The sequence below is a fragment of the Protopterus annectens genome, chromosome 13.part0 (assembly GCF_019279795.1).
Source record: "Protopterus annectens isolate FY-2018-M chromosome 13.part0, PAN1.0, whole genome shotgun sequence".
NCBI lineage: Eukaryota > Metazoa > Chordata > Ceratodontiformes > Protopteridae > Protopterus > Protopterus annectens.
Window position 1 is genome coordinate 647,589,073 of NC_056747.1, and position 23,115 is coordinate 647,612,187.

Below are 23,115 nucleotides of genomic sequence, written 5' to 3' on the forward strand. Positions count from 1 at the left end.
GAAGTAACCCATGAGGTATCAACGAATACATATGGGAATCAGACTTTGGAAGTAATGGATGCTTCTCTAGATACCACCTCAGTCAAAGATACTTCAGGATTTGGGCATAGCTTTATCCTTACTTTTAATACTGATTTTTACTACTTAAAAAGTATTGTATGCAAAAATTGGAATATACCTAAGGAAAGTAAGAAAATATTGGATAAAGTAGGGGAAATACCTAAATTTATTGTAAGAAGAGATAAAAAATTTAAAGATTTATTTGAAAGCATACATAATAATAATAATAATCGGAAGGGAATGCAATATTGTGGTTCTTGTTCATACTGTAAGTACATTTTAGTGGGTAATTCTTTAAGTATTAATAATTTTGACTTGACAAGCAAAGGAAAATATAATTGTAATTCCAAAATGATGGTTTACCTAGCTAAGTGTCAGTATTGCCCATGCTTTTATGTGGGCAAGACAACTCATAGATTGAGAGAAAGAATATATGAACATGTTTATAGCATAGGTAAACTTAAACAAGAAAATGCATTGGCTAAGCATATTTCGGAATATCCTAGCCTTGCATTTAAGTTTTGGATTTTGGATCAGCTGGTTCCAAATATGAGAGGGGGACCAATAGAGGTAGAATTGGAGAGGTTGGAATTACTTTAGCAGATCCGGTTATATGCATATAATTTACCGGGTCTGAATGATATGTGTTCAATTATGCCTATATTAAAATTAAAAAGTCTTCGCAGATAGATTGATGAATAATCTGTATGTTTTATTAGTACTTTGTTGTTCCAGTAATTGTAGGTAGATATTATAATTTACCTTTAAGCTTTATTGAGTTTAAAATAGTTTTACATTTGCTGCTGCTGCTTGGAATGGGCTGGCTAATGTAATCCCATAATAGGATGGGTCCTTCATTAGTCCAATGTCAAAACTGGTTTTAATTGTGGAATTGGATTTAGTTTTATGTCTGTAATAACTTTTGCTTGATTTGTAATAATTTACTAATAATAGAAGTATTTTAATATAAAAAGTTTTTTAACAAGAAGGATTTTAAAAATAAGGTATGTTGTTTTAAATGTCGAATGTCAGCTGATGCATTTCTCTGCTTATTTAAAAAGTAACAGCTCACTTTTTACTTTATCTGATAAAGTTTGTGTATTTAATCGGACAAAAAGCGCTTCAGTAAATAAAGGAATTACTTCTAACTACGTTTGCCACGCTGGTTTTTGGTTTTTGGAGTTTCTATTTGTGTTTGTTTACAAGACTGTAGATCACCAAACAGGCCATGGCCTACTTCTCTTCTTGGGATTTGTGCTAACATTTTGCTTCTGGTGAGAGAAGACACAAGGGGCATTGTATCCCAACAGAGTGATGCTGTGGTGAGACCAGCATTGTAGCCAGGCAGTAGGCATTCATGCGACTCCCCTCTTTTCATAATTTTTGACAAGCTAATTCTTTGTTTTCAGTAAGTAATGCTTGATTTGTTTATAACTTCAGAATATCTGCCTAAATACTTCATCCCTAAATTTTCAGGGTCTACATATTAGTTTCCTCTCAACTGCTTGGCAGTGCTCTGTACACCATGAGTGATATTTTTCCTGTAAAAGCACAACTGAAATGTCTCCAATATCTAGTTGCACACAGGACAACTAGTTTGCAGTGACAAGCACAGTCCACATAGTTGCAAACCGGATACTCCTGACAGTGACTGATATTCTCACTCCAACAGTCCAATCAATAAAAAAGGGTCTGTTGCCATGGATATGAACTTTCCTACTGTCTCTGTTACCAGCTTGGTGGATATGGGCATCCTGAGGCAATGTAGAAATTACATCATGTTTACTGTCAATGAGTTAATTCTCAGACAAATTGATATGGTATTGAGAGATGTATTTACACAATGTCACTGGAGGCAAAGTTCTCACATAAAAGTATTCCTAATGTCAATAAGGTTGTCAGTAGTACACATGCTCACTCATCATGCACAATTCAAGCAGACGAATTGACCCACATATGCTAAGGCACTTACATGTAACCTTCCTAAACTACAACAACCTCCTAGACAAAGTACACATAAGAAATACCTTCAGCAGCCCCAAATGTGCTCTCTCAAAACAATACCCACATCAACACATAAAGCTACTTCTTATGGAGCCTCTACCTCTAAGCCATAAGGTAAGTCACTACACAATCCAACATTCTAGTAATTGTTATAAACAGGTCATTGATATAAATTTTAATCCCATAATTGGCCTGGTTATATTCATTCAAGGACACTTTATCATATGATTCAGATGTTAACTCTGAATCAATTTTATTTTCATAGGTGCTGCGGTAGAATTGTCGCCTCATAGCAAGACATTGTCCCATTCAATTCTCAGCTAGAGCGTCTTCTGTGTGGAGGCATAAGTGAATGGGGCGTGCCTTCGTTGAAGGTTGTGTGTCAGGGCTGGTAACCCGGTACGTAAAAATCCACTATCAATCATTGTGAGACACACTGATGTCCCTCTCACCAGGCTGAGTAGGAAGAAAGTTATGGTAAGTGGCTTATTAGGAACTATGATCCACCACATTACGCATGCACTCAGGTCACTGGACCACAATTACCAATATGACTCAGTCATAGTCCATGTGGCAGTAAATGACCTGAGACGTACCTCCCTAGACTATCTGATGAAAGACATCATGGAGCTCTCGGAATATGTGTCTCAGGCAAGTATGAGCCTAGCACTGAGCAGCATTTTACCTTCTCCAAGGATGATGACACAATATGAACAAAAGATGACTGACTTTAATAATTGGCTTAGTTTCTGATGTCATTCTAAGGTGGTGCAATATTTGTCAGCATGGGAGGAGATGGCCAACAGACCATGCTGCTCTGCCACAGATGGTCTGTGCCTCTATCATCTAGGCTTTGGAATATTAGCTAAAACATTGTCTTCCTCCATAGTGCTTTTTTTAGGCAATGCCAAACTGAAAGTACTTCTGACATAGCAAATCAAAACCAAGAAAATCTAAAGGTATTACTGCTCAATGCTAGGAGGCTAAACAAAAAACTCCATTCCCTAGAAGCTATCTTTACCCTAGAGAATGCTGATATCTGTACAGTCACTGAGATGTGGTTTAAAGCCATGGAGAATACACCAACAGTGCAAGATTATAGGGCCTTCCACACATTTAGACCAGCTATTTCACAGGCAGGGACTAAAGGTGGAGGTGTCTCTTTTTACATCAAAAATAAATATACATCAAGGCTGGTCAAATAGGACAATGCACTTGAGCTGCTTCATGTTCAAACCATCATAGGTAAAATCCAACACCACTTCTTTGCAAACTATAGAACTATAGGTCCCCTCTATGACCCAGGAAACCCATACCATGTATTTAAACTTATTAGAAACACTAACCATCAAACCAAATACCATAATAATGGGTGACTTTAATTACCCCATTATTAACTGGGAATCCTATATGACACCAAATGTACATGCACAGAGATTCCTGGATTTTGTAAACACAAACTCCCTGGTTGAGATAATCAATACACCAACCAGGGGTGCAACTATATTGGATCTGGTCCTCACTAATATAGGAGAATGCTGCACACCCTCTACTATAATGCCTTCCCTGAAAAGGTCAGACCACAAAATGGTCTCCTTTGAAGTAAAAATAAAACCTGGACACCCAGCTAAACTGGGATTATCTGTTATTAGGTAAGAACCTGGCAAAACTTCAAGCCCTCATAAACCCTGAGAACACTTCTACCTATGCAGAACTGTTCACAGAAACCCTGTACAACCATGTTAATAGCTGCACAGAGGCAGCTGTATCCACCAGTAAGAAGTACAGAACTAACTCAAAAAACTAGCCACCCTGGTGGAATCACAAATCAATTGGCTGTATAACAGGAGGAAGAAAATTATGGCAAAAATTAGGAGGTGCAGCACCCAGCAGGATAAAAGCACTCTCAAACTAAACAAACAACTCAGAGGACAAATAAAATCTACTAAAGCCAAATTTGAGGTAGGCTTGGCCTCTCAGGCCAAGGACAGCCACAAAGCATTCTTTAGCTATGTCCACAACCTCAAAGGCAATACACAAGTGTGTGCAGAGCTCATTGTAAATGGAGCCACCTATACTGACCCAGAAGATATAGCAAACCTCCTGACTGATAACTTCAGCTTCAACTTTACTCCTCTCTCCCCCTCAACCTTCCCTCAGGAAATATCATCAAATATATCTCCCCCTACTATAGCTTGGGAACAGGTCCTTAATGCTCTCTCTAAGACCAAGAACACTGCATCAATGGACCCAGGCAATATCCCAGGATGCCTTCAAAATAGCATGAAACATGACCTATCAGGGCCTCTGGAACTACTATTTAACTGCAGCCTCCAAACAGGTTTCATGCCTCATGAATGAAGAAAGGTAGCAGTCATCCCTCTGCACAAAGGTGGGCCATCAACAGACCCTGGAAACTAGAGACCCATAAGTCTCACCAGTCTTATATGTAAAGCCACAGAAATAATTATCATGGAGATGATCAATAGAGATATAGTAAACCTCCAGACACTGAACCCAACCCAGTTTGTTTTCGTCAAGGGCAGATCATGCCTACTCAACCTGTTGGACTTCTTTGAAAAGGTCACCAAAACAATCAATATGGGCAAAATCGTTCACACTGCCTACCTTGATCTGACCAAGGCATTCAACACAATACCCCACTCAGGCATTGTTGACAAACTCAAGAGGTTAGGTACAAACCCGTATGTCACCCGGTGGATAGCCAACTGGCTCACAGACAGGATCCAGGATGTTAGAATTGGGGGGGTCACCTCTACAAAGAGGCCAGTCACAAGTGGAGTCCCTCAGGGATCAGTCCTTGGACTGCTCCTTTTTGGCATTTACTTTTCAGAAGTCAAGGCCAATTTCAGTGGTCTCTGTCTGACTAAATATGCAGATGATTGCAAATTAGGAGCTGTCATTGAATCTCACACTGACACAAATGTTTTTCAGGAGGGGCTAGCACAGAGAAACAACTGGTGTCAGAGCCATGGACTAAAACTAAATGCCAAGAAATGCATAATAGTATCCTTTGGGAAGTCATCCATCCCTGGTAACTATCATATTGACAACACACCCCTTAGAGTTTACCCAGTAGTCAGGGACTTAGGGGCACACATAGATAATAATCTAGCCTTTGATCATCATGTGTCTACAGTGGTGAGGAAATCGTTCTACGTTGCACAACTTATAAACAAATGTATGGCATCTAAGTCCAAGGAGGTCATTGTTCCACTGTATCCGGCATTCATCAGAGCTATCATTGAGTATAATGCCTCCTTTCGTATGTCCCTAACCAGGCATATCCAACAACTGAAACGTTCACAGAAGTTCCTTACTAAAAGGATACAGGGCATAAGTAATATGTCCTATGCAGACCATCTCAAGGCCCTATCTCTGTATTCTGTCTCATACAGGCTTTTGAGAGGAGATCTATGCCTAGCATACTGGGGATTGTCAGACCCCACTCTGATGGACCTTCTGCATATCCACAAAACAAACAGTACCAGAATTACCCATTCTAAAGACTTAAACCTTTCCTGTGATATAAATAGGACCTGCTGGAGAGACAGGCATGTATCCCAGAGACTACCCTGTCTATGAAACAGGCTCCCCATCCATGTGAAGCAGAGTTCCTCCCTAACCCAATTCAAGTGCAACTTGGACAACTGGATGGAAAACTGGGAATTCATCCCTGCTTTGGCACCTATGTCTGTAATGCAAACAAGTAATCTGTAAATGGTTAAATCTCCCAGGCCCATACTTACACTTATCAAGGGTATCAGAACTTGTCAGAGATTTGGGATGCATAGCTAGGCTTAAAAAGGCAATTGCGGTGGTTAACCTAGTAAACAACTATGAACCTATGAACCTATAAGTATAAAGAGATACACAAATGACTTATGTTCCAATACTCACAGAGAAGTTGTTGGAGAGTGTGCTGAATTTGTCTAGAACAGGAGCTGGATTATCGCGAGTTTCATCTGAATTTCGGAGGGAATACTTGACTCCAATTATAATATCTGAGAAACAATCTGATGTGCATGGCTAAAAAGAGAAAAAGACATAAACATGAAGGTGCCATAAATAGAGAAAACAATCAACTATCACAAAGTTATCACAAATATGATCATTATAAATATACCGTCTTGCAGACAGACAAGTGAGTTCAGTATGCAAAAGCCTTGGGAACATTAACCATTACCAAGAATGTAACAAATACATAATACATAGGGAAACTCTGAGACTTCTCGACATACTATATTTCAGGAATTCTATGAAACACAGCATGCCATGACCTGATAATAACAGCATTTAAATGTCAATTTTTTTCTTATATACTTTGTATGTATGCGTGCAGACCATCTAGACACTGACACTTGCCAATTTGTTTCCCATTGCTGGGATGAGGGTGTTCTTGGTATGGACATCATACAAGTAGTTCCATTTCAGAACTTTACCTCTTCCCCAGTGCTTGTTGTGATGGATTGCTATGCCTTCCCCTGTGGATGTGTTCATTCCCACTCATGCCCATGACGGTTGCCACATGGATGTAGCTTGGCAGAGCCAAATACACCCCCTTCCAGCCACTAGTGCAGCAGGCCATACATTTCTCTCTCTCTAAAAGGTGTCATGGTTGCAGAGAGTTAGACTGTCTCATGATCCTAGGATGAGTGAGATGACGTTGACTGTTTATTCCCATTCTTTCCTATCCAGCTCCTCCAAGGCTCAAGCTGCTGATTTCAGGTTGTCTGGGTCATAGTCAGGGTTTCATCCTTATGTGTCATGAAGCCTGGTTAATGTCCAAACAAAATTTATATTTAGGGCCCTCACCATCAGCCTTCCCATGGCCATCTGACCATCTGACCCATTTATTCCCTCACAAAGCAAAAGGAAATTAGTCTACTTGTCTCCCCATGAAGTACGAGCCAGTTAAGGGAGGCCATCATCCAGGCAGAAGATGTTTTGTATGTCTAACCTCATGATGATCACAGAGATGACAGCTGTGGCTCTCAATACCAGACTCCTTAAATGCACACTATTGGGCATGCCTGCTGCTGGCTACAGTGCATGGTGCCTGGTGGACATACCTTTTGTCATGGTCATGGTCCACTCTCAGCTGGCTTCTACCTTCTGTAATTGAAGATGCCCAGTCTTTGCTACTAGTCGGTGCAACAACAACATAGTCACCTCACTTCCACCATGGATGGATGAGTTGGCAATGGCTACTCACTCCCATATTGCCTACTCAACCCTTTTAGCTGCAGAGCTGTAGTTGGACTTGGGCAATCTGCATCACAGGGCTTTATTCTTCTGTGTTATGGAGCCAGGATGGTTTTGAATGTCAAAGTTTGCAGTGGTTGAGCAAGTTAGTAGCAGAGCAGTAATCACTTGAGATAACGGTGATATGGGACAAAATGGCACAATGGGAAGAGCTTTACATACTGGAGCAGTTTGTATGAAACAGATCTACAAAATTAAGTACTTTTGACAGTAACAAACAATGGGAGCTGGCAACTTTAACAAGATCATGACAGCAGGAATCTGGCACAAAGCCATGTGTGATATAGACAAGTGCCATGGAAGCTGCAGATATTCACAAGTAAACATTCACCCCATCTGTAGCACCTATAAGTGGTAAATGGCACAAATCTGATATAAAACCAGTTCAATGTGCATGTCAGAATTAGAACTGCAATGGGTTTCAAGGGTTATTTATTGCCTCTGTGCTTTGGCCTGGGTTTGGCGGCTGCAACAAGCTTTTCAGTTAATGTCAGAGGTAGATTTACAATGTTATGAACTGCAAACTTCATACACTGCTATCCAGAAATGATACAATGTACAAATTACCTTCAGCAGAACTGTAATCACTGTCTCAGTAACTTTTGTTATCACTGAAGTAGTTAGCACAAAGGCGTGGAGATATGCATTCTTGAAAGACAGATGCCCTAGGTGGGAATATTTGGAGTTACTAACATTAGATAGTCAGTAAAAGAGTGTGCAGGAGGCACCCAAACACATTCCAACATGTATTCCTATTCTAGCAGTATAAGGGTAAACGTATTATCCCTAAATACTCCCAGCCTTCCTTAATCACCCTCACCTTCCCATGTACCTCATAAACACAACCACAACAACAGAAGTAATCCCTCTCCCCCCATCTAACATATGTTGATCTATCACATCTCTATGCAGCTGCTATATCAATTCTTCAGGATTCACAGCCTTCATTGTTAGCATCTTCTAATGTCATTCAAAGTCCTGAAGCTTAGGAAATGTTATCTCCCCACAAAAATAAAAAAATAAATAAAACAGAAATTGCAGCCGCTAGTCTTTCTCTTGTGCATTGTTTTAGTCATAAACTTCCACCACAAATAAAAATTGTTGATCCATCAGTGATTGACACCTAATAGACAAAAGCATTAACCATAGATCAAACAACCTGGACCAAATAAAGCAGAAAAACTGTATAAACCAAAAAAAGTGTGTTGAATCACGGAGACTCTGACAAAGTTCCAAGCCTCAGTGTTGAACAATACTAAAAGACTAAAAACAGAATGAGCGCTTTCGTTTTAATAATTAAAACTTCCTTAGATAAAATGTGTTACAACAATGCTGTTCAAAATTGTTTAAAACTATGAGGTCTTGCATCACATGACAGCCAAGCCTCCAGGATAATTCCACATTTAAAGTGGTAAACATCTTTACAAATACAGTAAACATTATGCAGGTTCTTAAAGACATTTAGTAAAATGAAGATCAGCTACAATGCGAAATAAAGGCAATCATCTTTGCATTGCATTCAATTTTAGTAAACAACTTTTTGAGATATAATCATTTAATCCTGGCCAAATATTAGCATTAAGTTCTAGTTGCCAAAATAACTCACGTCTCTCTAAAAACAGTTGCCATGGACCATGGCGTTCCCCCATTGACACCTTTTCAACTATAACAAATTTAAAGGAATGAGAAGGTGCCCCCTTGACATGCTTGGCTAAAATGCTGGTCTCGTTCTTACTTTATATGTCATTAATATGTTTGTAGACCAGGTCTTTTAGTCTTCGTTCTGTTTTGCTTATAGATGGACAGTTTTGACAGAGAGATGCACACACACCACTAGTGTAACAACTTTAAAGGCCCTGCATGAAAAATTACAACCATTTATCTGAAACATTCACATATTAGTAACAGCGTCAGCAAATACAACACAATTTACCCCAGAAGGGTCAAACCTTTCGGCACAATCCCAGACATAGGAATACCAACTTGAAGTAAGTGAAAATTTTGTTTGTACTGCACCCTACATTAATATTCCATACAGTATTACTTACAACAGTAATGGTGACTTCAGAATTTATAACTACTCTTCCTATACTGTAGATAGTGGTTGTGATGATTTATTTGAGCATGGCATGACATTTGTACCTTGTGCACGTCAGTCCTCCCAACCTTCTGATGGAATTTAAACACTATATTACAAAACTGAATGTTAACTTTAGGTTTGACAGGACTTCAGGTCCACTGGCTCCACTAAGAATATCTAGTATTTTTAACCTACCTGTTCATCCAGTTATTTCTTGTTTTGTAAAAATATAGCAGTTAGATGTTCCTGCTACCCTTAAAAACTCGAGAAGTGTCATTCATCTTGACAACATGCTTCCAAGTGAGAAACAATTTGTTAAATTCCTGAGTAATCGTAATCTAAGGCTTATTAAACCTGATAAGGGAGGGAGCCTTGTCATTATGGACAAGGCTGACTACATTGCTAAAAAGCATCCAATATTAACTGGTGATCCCTATACCAAAGTCTCACTCAACGAACTCAATATTGCCTACAAGAAAGTTAAGGACATGTCACATGGCCTGTTTACTGACTGTGGGATTGATATACATGAATTTAATTTTTTGAACATCTCATTTCCAAGTATTCTGATAATAACTGGAATCCCAAAAATTCATAAAAACATTGATGAACCCCCAATGAGACCCATAGTGGGTGCTAGGTGATCTATCACTTATCTATGTGCCAAACTCCTGGATGAAAAGTTGAAACATCTGGTTTTACAGGAGAGATATATTTGCAGAGACTCTTGGGATTTTCTTAAAATAAATTCACTTGGCTACAATGAGGATTGTTTTTTTTTTTTTGTCACAATCAATGTCAAGGATCTGTAAACTCTTATTCTCCATAACACAGGGCTACAATGGTTCACTGGATACCTAGTTGAACACGGTGCACCTCAATTCCAAGCCAACACTTTTGAGACACTACTTGAAACAGTGTTGAAGAAAAACTTTTTTTATTTTTGAGCATGAGTATTTTCTGCAGTGTATGGGGGTGGCTGTGGGTTCACCGTGTGGGGGACGTTTTGACAACACTGTTATGACAAAATGGGAAGAGATGTTTCTCTTTAACTCTGACTCCATGCAATTTTATGATCCGTATACCCATTATTTGGGTGATATTTTTTTTTAGTTTGGAAAGGTGACCAAGCTAAATTTAAAGAATTTTTCAACTATATTAATCAGTCCACACATTTCTTGAAATTCACTTATGAAATCAACACTAATACTTTCCCTATCTAGACATTTTACCGATTAAAGACTGAGAACTGTAGGTACAAGTCTAAAATATACCGTAAACTGACATTGCCAAATGTATATTTGCATTATTGTAGTTCTCATCCCTATATATAGGTTCATAGGTTAGTACTAGGCTAACTGCCCTTACGAGCCATTTTAAGCCTAGCCAATTATCCCCTGTGAGATTCAAACCCTGTATCTTGTGTTTGTAAGGCAAACACCTTAACCATTAGGCCACAAAGTGTGTAGTAGTAAAAGGCCAGTACACATGGTGCCAAATTTTGACTATTTTTTTTGGACAAATGTGCATTCATTAAGAATATGTTTTTGGATAGGAGCTACCCATGTAAGTTTGTCAATGATTTAATGTATGAGGTTATAAATGAAAGGGTCTTTTTTTGTATCTATTTTACAGCACAGTTCAGCCCTTAGTCAGGAACTTAAAATGCAAGACCTAGTGGTAACTGATAATCAAGGACCTAATACTAACAATGACAGGTCTGCACTTGTCAACAGTCCCTATCCAACCGCCACAGAATATAACAGCTCCTTTATTACACAATACAATGCCGATAGTTCTCTGATTCAGAAAATACTTGATAAGACTTTGGGCATTTTGAGAGAGGACAAGAATATTCTTGAAAGAGTGGGTGAGAAACCTAGAATAGTTTATAAGTATGGAAGCAACTTAAAAAACATTGTTGGATGTTTTGGCTCCTCAGTTAGTAAAATTTGTAAAAGTAGTTGAATGTCAAAATGTGGGTGCTGTTCCATATGTAAACATATACTAATATGTGAATGTTTTCAGATAAATGGTTGTAATTTTTTTCATACTATGCCTTTATAATTGTTATCCTAGTGGTGTGTATACAGCTCTCTGTCAAAACTGCCCAGCCTATTATATAGGCAAAACAGAACGAAGACTAAAAGACCAGGTCTACAAACATATTAATGACATCAAAAATAAGAACGAGACCAACGTTTTAGCCAAGCATGTTGAGGGGGCACCTTTTCATTCCTTTAAATTTGTTATAGTTAAAAAGGTTTCAATGGGAGAATGCCATGGTCCATGGCAACTGTTTTTAGAGAGACGTGAGTTATCCCGGCAACTAAAACTTAATGCTAATATTTGGCCAGGGTTAAACGATCATATCTCAATAAGTTGTTTACTAAAATTGAATGCAATGCAGAGATGATTGCCTTCATTTCACATTGTAGCTGGTCTTCATTTTACTAAATGTCTTAAGAACCTGCATAACTTTCAATGTATTTGTAAAGATGTTTACCACTTTAAATGTTTAATTATCCTGGAGGCTTGGCCATCATGTGATGCAAGACCTCATAGTGTTAAACAGCATGGCTGTAACACTTTTTTATCTGAGGAAGTTTTAATTATTAAAACAAAAGTGCTCATTACATTTTTAATCTTTTTGTAGTGTTTATTTAACAATGAGGTTTGGAACTTTGTCGGAGTTTCTGTGGTTTAATATACTTTTTTGATTAACCATAGCACCACAAAGGATCTAAAAAAACACAATCTTTTTGTGGGGGGGCAAGCCCCCAAGCACCCTCCATACCCCCTGCTAATTATAAATACCAGCTCTGAGACTGCACTATAGTGTGGAAAAGGCACATTCTATATTTACTGTACCACAATTTCGTAGTGAAAAAGCCAGTACACATATAAATTTAATGGACTTAGCAACAAAAGGTTCTGCTTCCCTTCTGCTTTACTAAAAGCACAAGGAAAAGATGGTGTACTTATTTATTTGTTTGACATTTGTTTACTGGGAAAGTCTGACTGGGCATGTACCCATTTTCAGCAGAGGCCCGGGGGGGTGGGGGGGGTGGGGGTAGCTCCAGATGCATATTAGCAATGTTACAATTTTATATTGAAATTCAGATATGATCATCACAGCCAAGAAATAAAAAAGCAATAATTTGTTATAAATGAAAAGTAAATGGATATTAGGAAACCATATGACGTTTAACACCAGTTATTATCAAAATAATACAGTTATTGTTATATTAAGGGAAAGGGGTAGAGTAAAGAAAGGAACAGAAGATAGCAGTTGGTGGATATGGTTTACAGATGGAAGGACAGAAGAAAGGGTAAGATAAGAAGGCTCACAGGATGGGACATGGGATATTAGTATTACATTACAACTGTGAGAGTAGAACAGAAAACTATGTTGGCATAGGGCATTGGCAGATCCATTTGTTGGATAGATGTTTTTCAGGTGAGATTTAAATGAAGAGTAATGGGGTATATGGTCAGATAGATTCAGGAATAGTTTTCCAGGTTTTTGCAACACAGTGTGAATACACACTAGCTCCAGCAGACTTGTGAGGTTTATAAATAGACAGTAGATGCTTATTAGAGGAATGTAAGTCACAAGATGGAGTATAATATTGAAGTAATTTTGAGGTTACTTGTGAAAAGAGGTGTTATTTTGTGTGTTAACATGAGCTGATGAAAAGTCAGTAGGTGGGGGAGATCGAGCCAATGTAAGGCTTTGAGTGAAGAGCAGTGGTGAGTACTGGGGGGCTGAACAGTGGCAAATCTAGTTATTTTATTGTAACATATTGTAACCACTACCTTTCTTTCCACTCCACTAACTACCTTGATTATAGCAAGCTCAGATGCTCATAAGCCTAGTACTTATTATACAGCAGGAACTTCTTATTGCAAAATTTGTTAATGTCTGTTATGTACTTCACAGTTAAAGATTCTAGTTGTCTACTGATGTACTATGTTCTTCATCTGTAAATATGTTGTAAGTAATTGCTATGTAAATTGTTCATCACTATGTAATCCAATGTAACTACTGTCTGTTTATTTTAACTGTGGAGCTTTTCTCCCAAGGCCTCCGCTGAAAATGGACCTACGTCCAGTCAGACACTCCTGGTCAACAAATATAAATAAATAAATAATAAATAAATAAATAAACATTGGGTAAGTTTTGCTTCAAGGGAAGAGTGAAGATTTATTAGGATTGGGAAGGCATATAGAATTGATGGTAAGAGATAGGTGGTGGCAAGTGTTTCTTTCGTGGAATCTTTGAGAAATTTATTAACCATATACAACATTCCAGTTTTTGATTGGTCATTTTTATGCTGTTATGGTACACATATTAAACTTGAGATTTTTGTCAATTCTAACATCTAACAGCTTGGTGTGAGGAACATTAATTTTAGCGTTGTTTAGGGAGGTAGTGGTAAAGGGGGTATTATTAAGGGGGGTTGCTTACATAAGAATAGTAGAAGTTGGGTTTTTTGGGGGATTGAGTAGCAGTTGGTTCTTGTTGAGCTATGTTTGTTTGAAGAGCAAATAAAGGTAGCATCATTGACATATTGAATAAGGGTAGCTAGTTTTGCAGAGGTATGGAGATGACTGATAAAGATGTTGAAAAGGAGTGGACCGAGAATGGAGCCTTGAGGTACTCCAATGCATTCTGATAGATAAGGAGAGAAATTAGAGTTAATAAATGCAAACACAGTGAAAGAACACATGCACTTCTGAACATAATAAATTCTGAAGCCCCTAGAAATGTGCAGTTCATTAGTTCCAGCATCTAAATTAAGCATGTTTTCCAGTTAACATAAATATTATTATGGTGCCCTATCAGATGTTGAAAAAACTGAGAAACTTTGTGTGATTCATGTGAATTAATAGCTAACTGGGAAAGTCACCATTATACATTAAAAACATTTTTTTTCAGGATGCCAAGCCCCCCCTTGCAACTTCAATGTTTTTGCGAGTGGGGAGGGTGCTGTACCTCAACACCTTCGCTATTAATGTATATCAACTGTCAGTTTGTTGTACCTTGGAGAAAAGGGGAATTCCTAAAAATTGAGCATGTTTTTCCTCTTTTAAATTTTTTTATTTTAGACATACTGAAAAAACATAAATGTTGTGCGTTTAAGCAGCTTAGTGCTGTTTCATTCCAAGTTTTGCACAATAATTGTTTTGATGTCCATTGTTACTTTCATAATACAGTATTAATTGCAGTAAACAGCTCACTAAAAGCTCTTCTTTCCTTTTAAAATGTAGTAGACCTATTGCTACATTTGAAGCAAGCAGATGTTACAGTTTACACCAAATACCGAGCACTAAAGTGTTTCATTTCTAGCTGAAAATGCATTTTTACCAGCATTGATTTCTAAAAGCCTGTAATGTACTGAAGACCAGTCAGCATTTAATGATCACACCCCCTAACTCTTTGTACCAAGGGCAGCTGCCCCTTCACTCTGGCTTAGGTATGCCTATACAGCCACTCCTTTGGCTATGCAATTATTACTGAGATGGATAGCCCACTACCAACAATCTGTGATGACCAGCTGGATTCTGGAAGGGCTTGAATCCTACCACTGTGAAACAGTGTAGTACCTGGGTATGTGAGAGACAAGGGGTACGGGGTGAATCCACGCTATTTCTCCAAGTACGTCTACTGTCTAACAAGGGGATTATCTCGAGTCATACCACAGGTACCAAACATGTTAATGTTAAAAAAGTACATACAAATCTGATTCAATAACCAATTCACAAAAGAAAATAAAGCGCAAGGGGAATATTTACTGCTGCACTGGGTACATGCTTTCAATATCCACACCTACTAGACCATTTATAGAGCCGAGTCTCTGGCCTAGCACCTAAAGCCCAATTCTCTCTACTCTCAGTGTGTATCTTCTAGTGCTCTTACCCATTATTGCTTTTCAAACAAGTTTTGTGTGTGTGTGTGTGTGTGTGTGTGTGTGTGTGTGTGTGTGTGTGTGTGTGTGTTTGCATGCGTGCGTGCATGCGTGTGTGTGTGTGTGCGTGTGCGTGTGTCTATATCTATCAATTCATACATACATACATATATATATATATATATATATATATATATATATGTGTGTGTGTGTGTGTGTGTGTGTGTGTAAGATATATATATATATATATATATATATATATATATATATATGCATACATACATACACTCACATTCACACACACATATATGTATGCATAGGCATATATACATATCATACACAAAGAAAATTCATAGAGATGACTAGTAAAATTCTCCAATTTTTTGCAGCTTTCATCTTGACAAGATAGTACTGCCACCACCCTAGATATTGCTACCTGTGCCCAGGGTAGCTGCCCCTTCACTCCACATCAGCTCCACCTATGTAGCCACTCTCCTTGAGTATGCAATTATCTCACTATTAGCAGTTTCAAGTTATTTTGCTGCATGTGAGATGGATGACCCACTGCTACCAATCTTTGATGACCAGTTGGATTCTGTAGGGGCATCCCATCACTTTGAGCCATAGTACTAAATGGGTACATGAGGGAGAATGGTTACAGGTAATGGATCCACTCCACTGCTCCAAATAGATCTACTGTCCAACAAGGAAACTGTCTCAAGTCATACTACTGGTATCAAACAGGTTAATGTAAAAAAAAAGTACTCACAAATCTGATTCAGTACTTAAAGGGGCATTATCTCATTCCTGAAATTGCAATTCTGCCTCAGACCGAAGCTCAAACACTGTCAGTCACTGAGTTAATCACCTCCCTTTGTTTGACATCACTCAGGAGGTACTCACAATCCCACCAATGGCATTAAGTTTCCTTTAAAAAGGTGTGCAAACCTCTATTCCAGTTCTTTTTTTGTTTCCTCTGGAATAAGAGGCTCATCGTTTGAGTTCCCTGCTTCACACAGTGCCACCTACTACTAAGCGTTTTCTTTCTATGCTGTTATTGGAGGTTTTATTTCTACTTGTATACAAAACAGTTTTAATAGGTACTACGTGCTGTTTGCCTGTTACAACACTTTTTATGGTCTTTCCGTTCTTATTAATACTGCAGCTACGACGGGAAAAGCATGCACATCGAGAGAAACAGCCTTCCTTGATTTGAAGTTTTTTTCTTTTCGTTATAGCACACACATACACACACACACACACACACACACACACACACACACACACACACACACACACACACACACACACACACACACACACACACTCACACTTACACACATGTACACACACACACACACACACACACACACACACACACACACACACACACACACAACACACACGCGCACACACATTATTGTTTACTGTGTAATTGTTCCTGCATGGCAGATGATTACACACTCAAAACACAAACTGCCAGCACAATTTTTACATATATTCAGCCCCTATCAAATTTGTGCTGTGCAGGTCCATGTATAAATTAAATTGTTCTCTCTATTTATTCAATCTCAGCAAAGGTTCTGAGACTTAGAAATACTGCTTTTTATTTCTGTTCTGACCACAATGCAGGCTGGGCTGCATAAAGCAAAAACTGGGCGCTTACAGAAAAACAAGAGCCGTTTTATTTCTGATGCATAATTTTTCCTGTACAACAGACAATCGCACTCATTTGCAAACTACCAGCACACATTTTATACATATATTTTGTGCAGGTCTGTGCATAACTTACATTGTTTTCTAATTTTTTTCTCAGCAAAAATATTGCTTTCTCTTTTTTTTTGTTTCAGTTCTGACCATAATGCAAGCAGACGATCGCACTCATGCATACCTCTCAGCTGTACAGATTTTCACAGACTGTCCATATTTTGGCCTCATATTTTTGGTTCAATTTTCATAAACTTGTGGTTTTCTTTCAAATCAGTGACAAATCATTAAAGACTAAAGTTAGAAAATAATGACTGTCATTTGAGTTTCAGACTTCATACCCATCAAAAAATTCATGCTAATGTAAAACCTCTTATTCTATCAACTTTCATAATTTGTAAGTGCAATAGGCTTGGGTTACAGTGAATATCTCCACAAAGGGATTAAAAGGATGGTAATAGCTTCCTGAAGCCAAAGACATGACCCACATCGTGAATTTTGCTGTATGCAGTATGGGTTACCATTAATGTAAAAGTAAACATATGTCTATAATGGTAAGCCCAAACTACTGTCTCTTTGTAGAAAGACATACCTTCACTTTCTGTATTCAAGTGGTGGTATCATGTGGTATGAACATGGCACATGAAAAATTATGTTCAGTACATGTTACACACTATCATACTTAGTAGGTAGAAACAGAGATGTAGGATGAGCAGCCACCAGCATACCAGGCAGTGAATGCTGAGTCAGATGAATAGTCAGGTTAAAACACCTGCAGCAAGGGGTGAACATGCAATAAGGAGACAGATGCAGTATGCAATGGCAATGGCAAAGAGGCAGGGCTCTTAGTAAAGCATATACACTACTGTAAAAGGGATGCATGTAAACCCCAAACCAGGCTGTGCTTACAAATGCATAGGCTGGCCACACTGTGCATCAGACATACGCAATGGCCAGGACACAGTTAACATCATTTGCACAGGTGTGGGAGGGAGCACAAATGTGGATGTCTTTCACAGCGGAATGTGTGAGTGCTGCAACAATGAAAAGAAAGACTGTACTTGTGTGTATAGGCTATGGGGGGGGTTAATATAAAAGGGTTTGTGAAGGGCCAGTGGCACTGGATGCCTGACTGTATGAACCTCTGGGGGCTTTGATGGTGTGAGTGTGTGAGTGTCTGATGGGACAAAGCCTCATCAGTGGTTGCAGCAATGGCATGTTTGACTGGACATGTCCAGGGCTTGAATGGTAAAAGGTTTGGCATACTGTGCATGCACCCCTTGTGGGGTGCAATGGCTCTACTTCTGCACTGGATAGATTTCCCATCCAATTGCCATAGTTTTGTTTGCATAGGGTCAGGGATAAACTCTGTTTCACATGAATGGAGAGCCTATTCCACAGTGTAGAGATCCTTTGGAACACATCTGTCTTTCCAGCATATTCTGCTTATGTCACAAATGAAGTTCAAATCCCTGTATCTATTGTTTCTTGTGCTATTTGATATGTACATGTACAACACATCCATCATGGCTGAGTCTGAGGAATCCCTTCCAAACAGGTAAATATCTTCTCTCAGAAGCCTGTAGAAGACTGAATACAGAGACAGAGCCTTTAGGTGAACAATGTAGGACAGGGTATTCATGCCCTGAATTCTTGGGGTGAGAAACCTTTGTGGGAGTTTCAACTGTTGCAGCTGTCTGGTTAGATACATGCCAGAGAGGGCATTGTATACAATAAGCCTCATAAGGACAGAGTTGAGTGGTATTATAACATCCTTGGACCTGGACGCCATACCCTTACCTATAAGTTGGGTGACATAGAATGATTTTCTTACTATCATAGCTACGTGTTGGTAAAAGGACAGATTGCTGTCTCCAAATGTTCTCAGATCCCTTAATACTGAGTTGACTCTTAGGCGTGTGTTATGGATGGAAACCTGTCAACCCAAGTTAATTACTCCACATGGCATTATAATGCATTCTTTGGCATTGCGTTGAAGGCCATATTTTGGAACCAGTCATTTGTCTATGTTAAACCCTCTTGCAAGATGTAGGCATCTTGGGAAGAATTTATAATAGCTCCTAATTTACAATCATCTGTGAACTTGGTGAGCTGGAGGCCTTAAACCTTAGCCTTGACCTCCAAGACATATATGCCAAACAGGAGCCCTGGGGTACTCCACTAGTGACCAGTTGCTTGTTGAATGTGGTCTCACCAGTCATGACTTCTTGGGTCCTGTTTGTGAGCCAGCCAGTAATTAAGTGAGTTATGTATGGATTTATGCCTGGCTCAAAGAGCTTAACCATCTTTCACATGTGCAATCTGGCTATAGGAATCATTAGAATCATAGAAGACATGAACCCAAGGATTTGAAAAAAAATTCTTGCAGAAGCTTGGGAAAAAATCCAGATAAAAAAACACCTATTCTTGTCTCAGAAAGGCCTTCTGAAGAGAGGTACCTAGAAGACATGAGAAACACAATCCTGTGAGATAGTGGCAAGGAGAATTTTATAATATGCATGTAGAAGCCCAAATTGGTCAGAAGCGACATAACCCAGGGTAATGACTCCTGACATCTGGATAAAGACTATGTAAAGATAAGTAAGCCATCTAAATAAAGAATTATTTCATAAACACCCTTTGAGCTGCAGATAATGAAAATCTTTTTCATCAGATTGTCTTTTGCTTTTGTGCAGATGTGTCCAAACTACTGCACTCTTATCGCAGTTCACCTGTTCTGCAGCTGGAGCTGCTTAGGCTTCTGCTTTTATGTTGTCATATCTTTGTCTGTACCACAGTGTACATTCTACCATCTACCACATGCTTCATCTGCATCACATCTTCATCTGCATCACATCTAGCTTCCTCATCTACTCTGTCTTCACTGTCCAGGTTTCTGTGCCATCAGAAGTACCTGTCAAACCAATGCTTTATACACCTTACTTTTCAAGTTCTTTTGCATTCTTCTGTCATGCACTGTCCCTTACACACTGTGCCAGATGGCTACACCTCTAATTTGAGTTTTGGCCTTCTCAATCAGACTTTCCTTCTTCTCAACCACCTTTCACAGATACTTGAAGATGTTAATTTGTTCAGTTATTTTCCTTTATTTCTCAATTTTCAGCTTCTTCTGAATTACTTCATTTGCTCCCTTAATAACTATCTTGCCTGCAATCATTTTCATCCCTTGTGCCTTCAGTTTTACATTCCATCATCTGTCATTTGCTTAAGTTCCTAGTCTGCATGTAATGCCACATTGTCTGGAATAAGTAGCTTTGTTGATATTTCCCCTCCAACTCATTTTGCTAATCTAATCCACCATCAGCATAAAGAGCTGTGGGCTCAGATCTGAATTATCAAGCACATCCACCTCCACATGGATCCCCTCTGTGAGTGTGAACACTGAACTTTGTCATTTTATCCTTGTATATAGCCTGCACCAATTCTACCAATGTTTCCAGGACTTCAAACCATCATTGGACTGGCCATATCTGCTTTCTTAAGACCTTGTCATATGCTTTCTCCAACTTTAAGAATGCCCAGATGGACTCTTTCCTCATCTCCAGCTTCTTCTCCATTATCCAATTCACTGTAAACATTGACTTGGTTGTGCTGCATCCTGATCTGAATCTGTACCCTTCATCTTCCATCTTCTTTCTGCTGCCCTGCATATTCATTTATTAGTCATCCTGTCCAGATCTTTCATGCACTGTGGCAGGAGTTTGATACCTGTGTACTGCCAGTGTTGTCAATATACCCTTTATTATTGTACACTGGCACTAAACTGCTTATTCTCCAGTCATCTTGAATACATATTTTCATTTGCACTATGAGTACCCTGAAGTCCCATTTCTCCCCTAACTCTCCCAACGTTTTGATCACATCTTCCTTGACGTTATCCAAGCCTGCTGAATTCCCTGACTTCATTTTGCTTAGTACTGGTTTATTTCTACTAGGATACTTTCTTCTTTTTCTTTCACTGTAGGCTGTGTATGGGGCAGTACAGCTTTGGTGGGGTTTACTTTATTCAGAATGTGCTAAAAGTTCTCCATCTATCCAATTTTGATATCCTGTTGACTGGTAAACAGACTGCTGATGGCATCCCTTATGAATAGTTTCTAATCTTCTTCTTTATCTTCCTGTCGTTCCCATGTTGATATACTTTATTTATGTCATCTGCTGAGTTACTTTCCAGAAGCTGGTAGTGCTTCTGACACCTCATCCTTTTCTGTTGTGACTGCACTCTTAACCTGCCTGTTAGCCAAACAATATTCTTTCTTATCCTGTTCCATCATTCTTATCTACAACTTTTTCCTGTACTCCTGTTTTCTTTTGACAGTATCCTAGATTTCTGGATTCCATCACCAGCTTCCCTTCTGAAACTTATTTCCATACATTGCTCAGCCACGTATCTGTTCTATAGTCTACACACGTTTTCAAATACTGTCATTCTTCATTGTCTCCATCTAGTACCTCTTCTTCCTGAGATGTTAGAGATCTAAGTATTTCCTTGAATTCTTGTGCTTTCTCTCCAGTCAGCTACTAGGTCTTCAGCCTAGTCTCTGTTGACCTTAGAACATTTTCTGTCCACTACTTGTCGCTGATTGTGGTTTATGGTGTGGGGCAAATGTTTCATTGTGTTGACTTTGCAATCTCTGATCTACCCCAATGCCCTTTCCTCACTAGGGGGAAGACTACTTGAGTTGCATGTTGACAACCCTGTTATGCGTTTTGTAGCTGTCTGTCTTGGAGACGCCCTCATCAAGCAATTTATTAGACAGGAGTCATGAATTGCTCTTTTTCATTTGTAATTTCATAAGGTATAATTTCATAAGTAAGTACTAGGCTAACTGGCCGTGCAGGACATCTTAAGCATAGCCAATTTCCCTTCAATGGTAAGAACCAAACTCTGTACCATGTGCATGTGATGTAAACACCTTAACCATTAAGTCAACACCAACCCCTTATTCCTGTTGCCCCACCCATGTGGACCCAGGCAATAATCATAACCTGTTCTATCTGTCTTGATATGAGCATGTAAGTCCTTCATCATCAACACCAGCTTGTGTTGTACTGCTTTATTTAGTAGTTCTTGCAACTGCTGCCTAAATACATTCTATTTCTCACCATCACAGGCTGGGATTATGAATACTGCCCTATCTTTACACTGTACTCTGATTGGCAAGAGTCTGTCACTATTTCAGATAACATCCTCACCATCTTCAGATGACTCTCCCTCACCCCATTTTCAACACCAATTTTAGTCTGCCTTATCCTGACTACTGCTCTTCTACCTTGTCTCCTGGATGAACAAATTTCCAATTTGTTCCTCCTTATCACCATGTTGCCTACTTCCAACACATGCCCTGTTAGAAACCTATATTCAGTGGAACAAACATTCATTTTTGCAGATTGATTGGTTCTACATATTGTTTTCACTTACTAGAGCAATCTCAGGAAACCAAATGAACACTACTAACCAGTAGCTTTGACCCATGGCTGCTGGGTTTTATGGCAGACATGCACTGGCCAACAAAACACATAGATCCCTCCCGCCATTAGCATGTTTGACTGGTGTAGGTCAGAGTAGGCCAAGTCCTTAGATCACTTATCACTAGCAAATATTGATGACCATTTTTGATGACATTAGTCAAATTGAGAAGATCACCTAGAGATAATTTTTTTTTAATTTTGAATGGCTAACCTAGACATGGCATGCAATCTATCATCTGTTTTATTCTATTTTCAGGGTTCTTCACACCATAGTTGGTGCTTAAAGCATTTGGACTACTCAACTCTTCTCCCAGTAGGTACCTGCTAGAGTATGTGCTATTTTTCACTACTCCATTCAATTCTGGGTGCACCCTGTTAGTGTACTCTGGCCCTTGCCACTGCAAGTATCATATATTGAAACAAAGCAGTTTTCTGAATGTTATTTGTAATCTTTCTCCAACATAATAGTGGTTATCTGTGGTACCTCTGTAAATCTGTATGTACCACTTAGTATAATGTTGAGATGGACTTTGCTTGTCTGGTTACAAAACATATAACAATGACAATACTGGT

The 23,115-nt window shown here is 38.9% G+C and overlaps 1 protein-coding gene across 1 annotated transcript in view; it reads right to left on the reverse strand.

Moving 5' to 3' along the window:
* ITGAE (integrin subunit alpha E) overlaps positions 1 to 23,115 on the reverse strand; it is a 1,198,231-nt gene that overhangs the window by 210,464 nt on the left and 964,652 nt on the right. The window contains exon 29 of the mRNA XM_044054873.1: positions 5,986 to 6,114. Coding sequence (XP_043910808.1) covers positions 5,986 to 6,114 — 129 coding nt within the window. The remainder of the gene's footprint in view (positions 1 to 5,985; positions 6,115 to 23,115) is intronic.